Consider the following 13,214-nt stretch of genomic DNA (forward strand, 5'->3'; position numbering starts at 1 on the left):
GTGCTTCCAGAAAACCTTGAGGGGTGCAAGAGATAAAGGGGTGCAGGAGCTGTGTGTCTTGATCTCCCAGAGTCTTCGTGAGCCTCACTTTTTGTCTTATCCCTGTGATACACACAGGAAGCCACAGTGAATTCAGTGGGTGTCATACAGAAGGGCCTCCTGGAGCTTCTCAGAGTGTAGTCCTTGGGCTACCTCCTCCTAAGTCACTGGGAGCTGGTCAAGAGGCTCAGACCAGCAGTTTCAGAATCTCTTGGGAGGGCCTGGAGTCCGGGTGATGTTTAGGGAGGTTGGCATTGGTGCTGGAACTTTCCTTGGCCCCCCAATTTATCGAAGTACTAAGGGTTGGAAGTCTCTGGAGCTGCAGGAGTTGAGTTTGAGAAAAGGCTCTTGGTGGTTTAAAGAGAGGTTTCAACTGCCTCTGGCCTCAGGCAGGACCGTTCCTTAAAGTTCTAGCGCAGCCCTGTGTGTAACTCTGGGTTTTAGGAGTTTGTCAAGACTTCAGCCACAGAGCTATACAAATGTCCTCAAACTTCTGCACCGCATCCCTCCCCAGGAGAGCTTCTGGGGCGCAGCGGTGGGGGCCCTGTTGTCCAGTGACTGGAGCTGCTCTCTACCTCATGTGTCTCAGCAGGCTTACTAGGGAAGCCCCACCTGAGAGCTGCTTCAGCACCCTGTGCTGTGTGGTAAAAAAAAGCTGAGCTTCCGTCAAAGGGCTAGTGTGGTTTCCTGTTCTTGAACAGTGTGAGAACCAAGTTTTTTCATTTCCCCTTTCTCCGTGGCTACCAGGAGTCTTGGTACTAAATTTGCAACCCACCCCAATAGCTATGTAAAGATCCTGTGACCTGCTTGTGTGACCGCTCTTTTCTCTCTGGTTTAGATGTCTTCTTCAGATTGGTTTTTCTCTGCCTGTGATTTTAATGCTTCTATCTCAACACTTTCTTGTCTTTGTGTTTCCTTACCTCTTCCTGGAACCAGGCTGAGGGTATGTAAAGACACGGGACACGCAGACACACATGAAGTCATCCTCACATTGCTTGGCTGGCATGCTGTCTTCATGGCTTCCCAGCTCTGTGAGTGTGTTTGTTTGCATGGTCCTGAGCCACTGGTCGGTTGGGACATGCCTGAGGCTGGTCAGGGGCTGCCTTCTGCTTGGTGTGGGTTTTTGTTTCTTTAGTTTGTTTTGGTTGTTTTAAATTTCTCTCTACGCCCATCAGTTATTCAGAGTGTGAACACACTGATGGGCCAGTGGGCGTTGATTGTTTCTTTTTCCCTCTTAAATTTACATCTTTTTCATGACGTAAGTTTAAGTTGCTTACTGTAAAATCTCAAAATAATCCCTTTAAGAAAGAGGAGAAATGCTCATGTCCTCCTCGGGGTCACTGCAGCGGGTCTGGGTCGTTTCCCCACAAAGTGAAATAATCTGCCCAGACCTTCTGCAACCTTCACTTTTGCTTAGTGATAAATAATTATTATCTCTTAATAATTACATCTTCTGCAACAATGAGTAGGTCCTAAAATTTTCTCATTGTACTGTGTGTGTGTGGGGTATGTATGTATGTATGTATGTATGAATGTATGTATGTATAAATGCATGAATGCTGACCAGATGGCTCAGTGGGCAAAGGCACTGTTGTTGCCAAGCCTGATAATCTGAATTCAATCCCTAGGACTCCTGCGGTAGAAGAGAGCACCGATTCCCAGAAGTTGCCCTCTGATCTCCACACACTCACACACTCTTTTAAATGTTAAGCAGGAAAAACTTTGCTGTAAGAACTGACATTGTCAGCCATTGCATTCTGTGCCCTGTTCTCTGGGTCACTGAGCGTTCCCACCTGCCAGTGTTCCTCTTGATGCTGTCATGAGAGCCTCACAACATGAGATGCTCACACCACCTTTTCTGTCTTGTCTCTTGCCTCTCCACTTGCTGCAGGGACATATGAAGCTCTTTGTCCCCCTCACCCGTCCCTACATGCTCTGTGCTTTCCCTCCTTTGCCACTTAAAATAATACCCTGCCTGGGCATGCTAATGCATGCTTGTCACCCAGCACCCAAGAGGCTGAGGCAGGAGAATCATGATTTTGAGACTAGTCTGGGCTATGTAACAGAGCTGTCTCCAAAAAAAAAAAAAAAGCGAACTCCGTTTGGGCTAGGGTTATATACTTCACAGTGGCCTAGGCTGGGTGTCAGCTACAATCAAATTAGCAGTACACTTTTTTTTTTTTAATTAGCAATACACTTACAATACCCTTTAACATTTTACTTCCAATGTCTAATGTAATCCTTACTTGTGTGTATCTGACATACAGGCATGTGTGCTGTTGGGGACCAAACCCAGGCCCTTACATGTTAGGCAAGCACGTACTGTGCCACACCCTGAGCCCCGTTAGCCTAGTACAGCGTAGTGTGACCCACTTAGCTCCCAGGAGGGACAGCAGAGTCTCATTCCTACCCCATCCACCCCCAGCACTCCCCCCCCCCCCCCAGCATGCGGGCTGTCTGTGGCACAGTCAGGTATTGAGGACCAGGCCAATGTTTAGTGACACTGTCTCCCTGAGAGCTGGGGGCTCTGGCTGGAGGCAGGATCAGGGGAGGGAGAGGGCCGCCTTTGCATGCCTTTTCTTTGGATCAGATGCTGGGCGAAGGAGGATGTTAAATGTGTCAGCCTTTCTTCTCTTCACTACAGCTGTTTGTATGTGTGCATGCATACTGCCATAACACTCACGAGGGGTAGGGTGACAGCTTGTGGGAATCACTCTCTTCTACCATGCGGATCCTGGGTATTGAACTCAGGTGGTCAGGCTTGGTGGCCAACACCTTTACCCACTGGGCTACCTGCCTGTCCTTTTGTAATTGTTACCCATGACTTTACATTTTAATTTGCTTCATATTTTTTGGCCCTTTCTCTACCTCTTAAAACTGTGTCTCACTTAAGTAATCCCAGATTGGGCTGAAACTTCTAATTCCTCTGCCTCATCCTTCCATGTGCTGGGATTGCAGGCGTGTACCATCACACATAGCAAGACTATATATCTCTTATACAACTATATCTGCTATTTTCTGGAGTTTCTAATCTATGTTGTTTCTGCACGCTGGGTTATATCCCATTGAATGGACTCATAGTCTGCTCTCCCCCACCGTGGGCTCTCAGGTATAGAATTTTTTTTTAAGATTTATTTATTTTTATTATGTATATGAGCAAACTGTAGCTGTCTTCAGACACACCAGAAGAGGGCATCAGATCCCATTACAGATGGTTGTGAGCCACCATGTGGCTGCTGGGAATTGAACTCAGGACCTCTGGAAGAGTAGTCAGTGCTCTTAACCACTGAGCCATCTCTCCAGCCCAGTTTCTACTTTTTCACTCCTGTGAATGGAGCTGTAATTAATTTCCTTTTCCATGAACTTCAGTGCGTTTCTTTTTTATGTCTGAGTGTCAGGAGTGATGCTCTTTTTAATAACCAACCTATTGCCCCAGGTTCATGCCACTAACTGTCCTGCAGATCTCCCTTAGACTAGATGCAGTTATCCTAAAACGAATGGAAAAGGCCATTCTCAAGCATGCTGACTTCTCTCCCCAGGCTCTGAAGAAAGGCTGATTAGAAAATTTGAAGCTGAAAACATCTCCAACTACACGGCCCTTCTGCTGAGCCAGGATGGCAAGACGCTGTATGTGGGGGCCCGAGAGGCCCTCTTTGCACTTAACAGCAACCTCAGCTTCTTGCCAGGCGGGGAGTACCAAGAGGTGAGAGACATCTGAGGATGGCTAGGGGTGTGTGTTTGTGTGTGTGTGTGTCTGTGTGTGTGTCTGTGGTGTGTGTGGTGTGTATGTCAGGGAGAGGTGTGTGTGTGTGTGTGTGTGTGTTAGTGTGTGTCAAGGAGAGGTATGTGTGAGTCTGTGTATGTGTGTGTGTGTGTGTATGTGTGTGTGTGTGTGTGTTTGGGAAGCTGGCCTGCTGGTCAGGATGCTCTGGACGGGACAGGACAGGAGTGTGGCTCTGTACACCCTCTGTGCCCTTGCACACCTATTTCCCTCCTCCTTCCACAGCTGCTGTGGAGTGCAGATGCTGACAGGAAGCAGCAGTGCAGCTTCAAGGGCAAGGACCCAAAGGTGAGACTGAGGGATCTGGGCAGAACACTGAGCAGATATGGCTGTTATGGGAAGGACACAGTCTGGACATCGCCAGCACTGGGCTTCAGCCCCAGCCCCAGCCCCAGCCCCAGCCCTGTCCTCTATGTGATCCTGGATAAATAGATTCATCTGGTCACCCCTTGGTTTTCTCACCTGTAAGATGGGAATAGTATGCCTATATCCCTGGATAAACCAGTGCATCCAGGGCTCCTGTCCCATTAGCGTTAGCACCAACATGAACCTGGTGAGGTGGTGACAGTGTCTGTAAAGGGTCTCTAGTGGACAGATAAGTCTGGCAGATTCTAGTTTGATTTCAGCCAAGACATTAGATGGTATCCAGCCCAGTCCAGAGTTCTCTTGTAGGACTTGCTGCCATTCTCAGAGGCCTCCCCATCCATACACGCTTTAATCTGGAACAGTCAGCAAGTACTTGTTGGCAGTGTGGGGTGAACACGGTGCCTCTGGCAAGCTAGACAAGTGCTCTGGCCGTGAGACGCGCCTCAGCCCCTCTTCAGCACTTGGTCCTTGCTGTTAGCTACTAGAGACATTATGAAAAAGTAAAACCATGCTGTAATCCCAGAACGTGGGCAGGAGGGTTAGGAGTTCGGGGCCACCCTGGACTACATAGAAGATTGATGGACTGGACTCCATGACATCATTTCAAAAAGCTAAAAAATGAAAGAAAAACCAATGAAAAATCAGTTTATAAGGTGGTCATGAAAAAAAAAAAGAGAAAGAAAGAAAGACAGACAGACAGACAGACAGACAATACCAGGGCTGGAGAGATGGTTCAGCAGGTATGAATATGGGCTGCTCTTCTAGAGGATCAGCCTGTTTCCCAGTACCCACATGGCAGATCATGACCTTCTGTAGCTCCAGTCCCCAGGGACCCGATACCCTCTCTGGCCTCCATGGGCACCTGGCACAAAAGAGGTGCACACATCAATGCAGGCAAAACACTCATACACATAAAATAAACAAGAATGAAAGCAGCTGGGTGGTGGTGCCACACACCTTTAATCTCAGTGCTCTAGAGGCAGAGGCAGGTTCTCTGTGAGTTCAAGGCCAGCCTGGTGTACGGAGTGAATTCCAGGACAGCAAAAACTACACAGAAAAACACTGTCTTTAAAAGACCAAAAAAGACAGACAGACAGACATTTATATAGTGCAAAGACTATTTAGAGGAAGGTAAGGAACTGGACCGTGACATACCCAGACACTAAGCAGGACTTTGGGTTTCACTCTGAGTGAATGAATCGTTTTGGAAACCAGTAGAAAGCTTAGCAGAGAAGCGGCATGGCCGTGTGGTTTTGTACTGTTTTGTGGAACTTCCGATTAATCCCAGGGTCTCACGAGTTAGACAAGTGCTAAACCACTGAGCCACATCCCTGACCCTCTGCTTCTGAGGCAGGTTCTCTCTGTCACCTAGACTGGCCTTTTCACCCAGACTGGACTGGAACTTGGGATCCTCTTCATTCAGCCCCCCCCCGAGTAGCTGGAAATAGAGACGTGCCACCAGGCCTGTCTTGCCTGTGTTCTAAAAGGCTGTCCTTGAGCCAGGCATGCTTGTGTCTCCTTGTAATTCTAGTACTTGTAAGGCAGAGGATTATTCATTCCAGGTGAGCCTGGGCTGTGTGGTGAGACTGTCATAAATAAAAATAAACAAATGGGCCCCGTTGTGTTGATGATAAGTGTCCTCTCTGGAATTGAACACAAGGGAGACCATTGTGGCTCAGGCAGTGACAGTGCCTTAGTCAGGGCACCATCCAAAAAGGGGTGAGAAATGATCAGATTCTGGGTTTTTGTTCATTGAAGGTTTAGCATCCAGGAAGGTGTGGCATTTGAGAGACAGCCAGGCCACGGCCTGCCACTGGAAAGATGGAAAAACTTCAGTGGGTCTTGGGGTGTTGGTGGCACCAATTTGGCAGTTCCTATCAGACACCTTGTAGAGGTGGAGTTTGTGCCAGGAGTTCAGGGCTGAGCAATTCCTCCTGCTTTACCGCCTGTCTCCCCCCTGGGTTAGAGAAGACTCTCAAGAGGATTAAGACACTCTGAAAGGTGGGATTACCCCCTCTAGGGTGCCTTTCACCTCAGAGAAGGAGTATTAGCCAATCTGGAAGCTAACTGAGCCCCAGTGCAGACCCTGCTTAAGCTCTGCCAGCCAGCTCCCGGCCCAGAGCTCCAGGTTTCTTTTGTTCTGCCTTAGGTCTGGGGAGGAGGCCTCAGCCCTGCCCCCTAGTGGCATATGTGGACCTGACATACTCTCCTTCCCCACAGCGTGACTGTCAAAACTACATCAAGATCCTCCTGCCACTCAACAGCAGCCACCTGCTCACCTGTGGCACGGCCGCCTTCAGCCCCCTGTGTGCTTACATTGTAAGTTCCCTCCTCTACCCTGGGGCTTGGCTGCCTGGGGCACAGCCTTTCTGCCAGAGGAACTCTTCCCTAGCCCTGATTCCTGGTGAAGGAGGACCCTGGGGGCAGGCTTCTAGGTAGCAGTAGGCCCTTGAGACCCGTGAGCCCATCATCCTGGCTGCTTCCCAGGTCCTACTAGGTCTCCCTGCCGGGGCAGGGAGGGGTGCATGCAGCCACCTTGCCTAGAGAGCCTGACTGACTTCCAATTTGCTGCCCACTGGTTTCTTTCCCTTGCTGTGCTTGGTGCCCCAGGTCATCTTGTGCACCCTTCAGCGTATGCCCGCCCTGTGTTCCTACCCCATCCCCTAACATGCTCTAGCAGAGGGTGGCATTAATGCTGTTGCGGAACACGGGGCTTGGAGTCAGAAATTTCTGGGTTTGCATTGCATTGCTCTCCCTGGCTCCAGGACTATTTTCCACGCTACATCTCTTCCCTGTTCGCTGGGGAATAGTGCCCACTGCACACACTCCTTCGCGTAGACCCTGGGGTAAGGAGACGTACTTTAGAACCTGTGCACTTCCTTGTTCCGTGTCTTGGTCCTGAGCTACTTGTCTACTCCTCCACAGCACATAGCGAGCTTTACTTTAGCCCAAGATGAGGCCGGCAATGTCATTCTGGAGGATGGCAAGGGTCGTTGTCCCTTTGACCCCAACTTCAAGTCCACGGCTCTGGTGGTTGGTAAGTGGTGTCACAGGCTGGGTGCTTTTGTGCTCCGTGGAAGATACCCAGGGCAGGAGGACCGAATCTGGGGTGTGTCTGGGCTCTGGGCAGTGTGGGTCCCAGAGGTAAGGTGGTGTCCCCATGCTGTGCTGGTTCCCAGAGGGTATCGAGTGACCCTGGGCTGCCCTCTTCCAAGTCCCTGCTTCCGTCTAGGCAGGATGGATGGCGCTGCGGTCACTCTGGGCCCTGAGCAGGGCACAGGGACTGGGCCAAAGGAGCCATTCCCATGGGAACATTCTCTTGGCAGATGGTGAGCTGTACACTGGAACAGTCAGTAGCTTCCAGGGAAACGACCCAGCCATTTCCCGGAGCCAGAGTTCCCGCCCCACCAAGACTGAGAGCTCCCTCAACTGGCTACAAGGTGGAGTTCTGCCTTGGCCCACTGAGCAGTTGCCTAACCCTTGGGAGGGGATGCTGTCCCCGAGGTTCCTGGCCTGACTGTGTCTCCTCCCCTGGCCTCTGCAGACCCTGCCTTTGTGGCCTCGGCCTACGTCCCCGAGAGCCTGGGCAGCCCCATAGGTGATGATGATAAGATCTACTTCTTCTTCAGCGAGACGGGCCAGGAGTTTGAGTTCTTTGAGAACACCATCGTGTCCCGAGTTGCCCGAGTCTGTAAGGTGAGTGGGAGGGCGCAGGGTCATCCACCCAAGGTGCACCCACATCTGTCACCTTCCAGAACCAGTCCCCAGGGAGTTGCAGCCCAAAACCAGTCTGTGGCTCCTCTTCCTTCTCATCCTTGCCTTGAATCTGGAGTGTCTGGGCTCTGGACAGTGTGTCCCGGGGCTGAGCTGGCGTCTCCATGCTACACTGCTGTCCTCTTTTGTTTTTTGTTTTTGTTTGGTTTTTCAAGACAGAGTTTCTCTGTGTAGCCCCGGCTGTCCTGGAACTTACTCTGTAGACCAGGCTGGCCTCAAGCTCAGAGATCTGCCGCCTCTGCCTCCTGAGTGCTAGGAGTAAAGGTGTGCACCAGCACTGCCTGGCTTCTTTTGTTTTTGTTTTTGTTTTTGAGACAAAGTTTCACTATATAGTTTTGGCCATCATGGGACTCACTCTATAGACCAGGCTGGCCTCAAACTCACAAAGATCCGTTTGCCTCTGCTTCCCAAGTGCTGGGATTAAAGGAGGGTACCAACACTCCTGGTTGTCCTCTCTTCTTTTAATTGAGAAAATCTCACATTGAAGGTAGGTGTGAAGGCGCATACTCCAAATCCTGACACTCAGGGAGCCGGGGAGTGGAGGTCTCAAGTTTAAGGCCATCCTGGATAACTTAGCAAGGTCCTGTCTTTTTTTTTTTTTTTCATTTTTTCCTTTTGGTCCTGTCTTTTTGTTTGTTTCTTTTCCAAGACAGGGTTTTTCTTTGTAATCCTGGCTGTCCTGGAACTTTCTCTGTAGACCAGGCTGGCCTCAGATTCAGAGATCCACCTGCCTCAGCCCACAGATTCTATCTTAAAATTTTAAATAGGTATTCCTCTCTTAGGGTCTTGAGTTCAGCTGCCTTCAAACATCCTGTGTCACTCAGGCTAACCTTGAACTTTTGGTGTGCTATCCCACTTAGTTTATATATTGCTGGGGATCAAGCCCAGGGTTATAAACATAAGAATTATAAGCTACTTGGAAAAGAAGTCCTTGGCTTTCTCTTAAACTGGAAACCCAGGAAAGTGTACAAAGAAGTGACCTAGAGTGAACAGCCAACGGCATCACTGTGTAAGAGCCCAGATTCTCAAGTTTGAACTTCCAGGTTCCAACTTAGCTGTTAAATGGCAGTGATAACATCACTAGCTGTTGCATGAATTAAATTCTGCCGTGTAAAGCTCTTAGGGCCCCTGCTATCACAAGAAGAAGCCATTGTTAAAGTGTTCTTTGCTGATCTGTTCAAACTAATGTATTTGTATTAACTCAGTTACAAACCTGAGACCTGAGTTGTGCTATTTCTCCCTGTTTGCTCAGTAATCCGTCAATCATGGACACCTTTTCCTATTATTTATTCATTTATGTGTTCATTGTGTTGAAGCCCTACTTCACTCCCTCCCTGGCTGACTGCAAACTCTTAGACTTGAGCAATCCTCCTGTCTCATCCTCCTGAGTAAACTCAAGCTTCAGGTTTCTGACATGGCCAGTGATGCTAGCATGCCAGATAGCACTGGCCATCGAGCGCTCTCCTGGCCCTTCCCTATTTGGATGGTTTCCCCTGGTCCTTCTTTGCTCGTTGTCCACAGTAGGGAACACACTTTCCTGATGAAAACATACTCAATTTTAGGTGCACATCTGTCCTGGTGCTCTCTCTCATTCTTCATTCCTGTGTGACTCAGCTACTGCTGAGGAGGGCTGGCAAGGAGACACTGTGCCTCCGAGAATGGCCCTCAGCTTGTGACTAAGCCCGTGTCCCCTCTTCTCCTACAGGGCGATGAGGGTGGAGAGCGGGTGTTGCAGCAACGCTGGACCTCCTTTCTCAAGGCTCAGCTCCTGTGCTCCCGGCCTGATGATGGCTTTCCCTTTAACGTGCTACAAGATGTCTTCACCCTGAACCCCAACCCTCAGGATTGGCGCAAGACCCTTTTCTATGGGGTCTTTACCTCCCAGTGGTGAGATGCTAGGATTTAGCTGGGGACAGGAGGGTAAAGAGTGGCTAGAGCCCGCTGATGGCATCTCGAGCCTCACTTCTCAACTCTGAGCACAGAGTTAATTTGGCTGTTTCCTTTGCAGGCACAGAGGGACCACAGAAGGCTCTGCCATCTGCGTCTTCACCATGAATGATGTGCAGAAGGCCTTTGACGGCCTGTACAAGAAAGTAAACAGAGAGACACAGCAGTGGTATACCGAGACCCACCAGGTGCCCACACCGCGGCCGGGAGCGGTAGGTATCAGTAGTGTTGTGCTCAGAGTGGCTTCTGGGCAGGCTTGGTCCCTGGACCATGCTGAGAGCAAGGTTGTATGGTTTCAGACAAACCATGAAGCTTCTGTGAATCTGATTTCTCTTCTTTGAAGTAGGGCGTAATAAGCCCTGGCTTCCTATCTTACCAAAGAAGATGTCCCATGAATGACAGAGCACCTTCAGTCCCGCCTCGTCAGCTTGGCCTCCGTGCAGTGGTGTAGATTGTTTTTAGTTGTCTGTCTCAAAGGCAGCAGGCTGGTGTAATCTGGGTTGTTTGAATTCCCAGTCCTCCCAAGTCCTGGGAGTACAAGAAGACGCCACTGTACCGTGCTTTGCACAATGCTGCACAGTACTGTCATTATCCCTTTATTCTGTCCACCCGACTAAGCCTTGTACACAGAGAAACCCTGGGGCAGAGAGAAGCAGGACCTGGGTAGGTGTGGGAATTGATTATGGCTGCACTGAGATTGGCCCTGAAAACTTCCCGGCAGCCCTAGGGTAAGATGCACGGGTAAGGCCCCAGGCAAAATGAAAAGTCACACTTTGAGACCTGTGTGCAAACTTGGTGAGGATCAATAGGCCAGAGGCCAGCAGGAAACCCCGGTCTTGCTTTCTTCACACGTCAGATTTGCCTTTGGACCAGCACAGTGCAGAAAGGCAGATGTTCCATGATTTCTGGAGCATAGTTAATGTGGCAGGGGCCGCTACTGTCCCAGGAGGCATGCTCCACGCTGATTCCTGTCCCTCCTGTTTCTGCCTTCTTCAGTGCATTACCAACAGTGCCCGGGAACGGAAGATCAACTCGTCCCTGCAGCTCCCAGACCGAGTGCTGAACTTCCTCAAGGATCACTTCTTGATGGATGGGCAGGTCCGCAGTCGCCTGCTGCTGCTGCAGCCCAGAGCCCGCTACCAGCGTGTGGCTGTGCACCGTGTGCCTGGCCTGCACAGCACTTATGATGTCCTATTTCTGGGCACTGGTGAGTGTCTGCAGCCCTGCAGAATTGAGTTAAGGAGGGCAATACATGCATGGCTGGTAGATCGTGGGCGGTGGGCTCCACCACGGCCTGAGTCGTGACCATGCTTGCAGGTGATGGCCGCCTGCACAAAGCAGTGACCCTGAGCTCCAGAGTCCACATCATTGAGGAGCTGCAGATCTTCCCTCAAGGACAGCCTGTGCAGAACCTGCTCTTGGACAGCCATGGGGTGAGTGGGCCATGGAGTGAATTTGACCACTTTGACTGTCAACAAGCCAGCTTTTCTGTCCCTTGCCAAAGCAAGATGGAAAGTTACAGAGCCCTGGCTTCTGACCATAAAAAGGATATGTGGCAGAACTTGTCAGGGGTGCCCTGGGATGACTAGTGAGCATGTGAGGCTAGTATGACAGTGTCCCGGTGCCTGTGTCTCCCTCTCACTCTTCATGTTTGGCTGTGTAGGGACTGTTGTATGCCTCCTCCCATTCCGGGGTGGTGCAAGTGCCCGTAGCCAACTGCAGCCTGTACCCAACCTGTGGAGACTGCCTCCTGGCTCGAGACCCCTACTGCGCCTGGACTGGCTCTGCCTGCAGGCTCGCTAGCCTCTACCAGCCTGATCTGGCCTCCAGGTGAGAACTCCCAAAGACCCAGTGACTCCTCCTCATCTCTGAGCACTGCATCTTCTCTGGGACCCCTGCACATGGTTATTTCTCAGCTCTCTGTGGCCATATAATCTATATGGACCAGATAGACAGGGTTTGCCAGAATAAGAAACATCTAGTAAAGAAGATGTGGATTGCCACATGCACATAGCTTATTGTAAGTAGGCTGTTCGGTAAGCCTGTTAGACCATTAAAAAGTAGAGTAACATTAGAATTAGAGATGTCTATTGAGAAAACAGAGATGTGCTATTTGGCACAGTGATGCACAGCTTTAATCCTAGCATGCAGGAAGCAGAAGCAGGAAGATCTTTGTGAATTTAAGACCAGCCAGGACCACATAATGAGACCCCGTCTCCATTTAAATGAAAATAGGAATGAGTCAGCTGAAGTGGGGTTTGTCTGTAATCCAGTGCCTGGTTTTATTGTTGTTCTGTTGTTTGTTTTTGGTTTTATTGAGGCAGGGTCTCATGTAGCCTAGGATATAGTGGTGGATGCTTAGAAGAAGATGGGGTGGCCAGGACCTGCTGGTGCATGCGTATAATCCTACTGTTCAGAAGGTGGAGGCAGGAGGGTCAGAAGTTCAAGGACATCCTCTGCAACAAAGAGTTTCAAGGCCAGCAGGAGTTACAGGAGACTTTGTCTCACAAAAATGGATGGTGCTGGAGACGTGGCTCAGCAGTTAAGAGCACGGACTGCTCTCATAGAGGACCCAGGTTTCATTCCTAAGCTCCCATATCAGGCAGTTTACAACCAACTGCTTAGAACTGGCTTCCTGCATACACCTGGTACAGGAAATTCACCTAGGTATAGGCAGATGCACATACGTAAAAGGAATACGTAAATATTTAAAAAAAAAAAAAAAAAAAGACGAGAAGAGGGATGTTCTCCAAGTGAAGCTCTTCAGCCCTATCTGTGGACTGGATTTTAACATGGCTTTGTATTTCCCTAAAATGGGTCAAACGAATGATCTCATTGTTTTATTACAAATGGGATCTCTCATTTGTAGTTTTCTTTTGTTTATATCAAAAGGACACAAATTACTGCACGCTTAAAGCACAGAAGTCATACACTCCCTTAGCCGTATCCTTGTCTTATAGGTGGTATGGCTGGTGTCTATCTTTAAACTTTTTCAGGAACTTCCATATTTGGGGATGATTTTGTGTGTGTGGCCTGAAGTCCCGTTACTAGGGGGGTGGAGGCAGGACGATCTGTAGTTCAGAGTTATCCTTGACTACATAAAAAGTTTAGGGCTAGCCTAGGCTATATAACTAAGACCCAGTTTGGGCTAGATGCTCTGGCAAATGCCTTTAATCCCAGGGTTCAGCAGGCAGAGGCAGATAGATGGATCTCTGTGAGTTTTGAGGCCAGCCTGGTTTACACATTCATTGAGTTGCAAGATAGTCAGGGCTGTGCAGGAAAAAAAAACAAACAAACAAACAAACAA

The 13,214-nt window shown here is 49.6% G+C and overlaps 1 protein-coding gene across 3 annotated transcripts in view; it reads left to right on the forward strand.

The window, feature by feature from the left end:
- Window positions 1-13,214, forward strand: part of Sema4b (sema domain, immunoglobulin domain (Ig), transmembrane domain (TM) and short cytoplasmic domain, (semaphorin) 4B) — a 39,777-nt gene that overhangs the window by 22,348 nt on the left and 4,215 nt on the right. For all 3 annotated transcript variants that reach the window (NM_013659.5, XM_030242259.1, NM_001360135.2), the window contains 11 exons: window positions 3,579-3,742; window positions 4,046-4,108; window positions 6,407-6,505; window positions 7,112-7,223; window positions 7,513-7,626; window positions 7,731-7,882; window positions 9,666-9,847; window positions 9,969-10,119; window positions 10,904-11,114; window positions 11,225-11,340; window positions 11,571-11,737. In NM_013659.5, coding sequence (NP_038687.2) covers window positions 3,579-3,742; window positions 4,046-4,108; window positions 6,407-6,505; window positions 7,112-7,223; window positions 7,513-7,626; window positions 7,731-7,882; window positions 9,666-9,847; window positions 9,969-10,119; window positions 10,904-11,114; window positions 11,225-11,340; window positions 11,571-11,737 — 1,531 coding nt within the window. The remainder of the gene's footprint in view (window positions 1-3,578; window positions 3,743-4,045; window positions 4,109-6,406; window positions 6,506-7,111; window positions 7,224-7,512; window positions 7,627-7,730; window positions 7,883-9,665; window positions 9,848-9,968; window positions 10,120-10,903; window positions 11,115-11,224; window positions 11,341-11,570; window positions 11,738-13,214) is intronic.

This window comes from Mus musculus, chromosome 7 (assembly GCF_000001635.26).
Source record: "Mus musculus strain C57BL/6J chromosome 7, GRCm38.p6 C57BL/6J".
In the NCBI taxonomy this organism is placed as follows: Eukaryota; Metazoa; Chordata; class Mammalia; order Rodentia; family Muridae; genus Mus; species Mus musculus.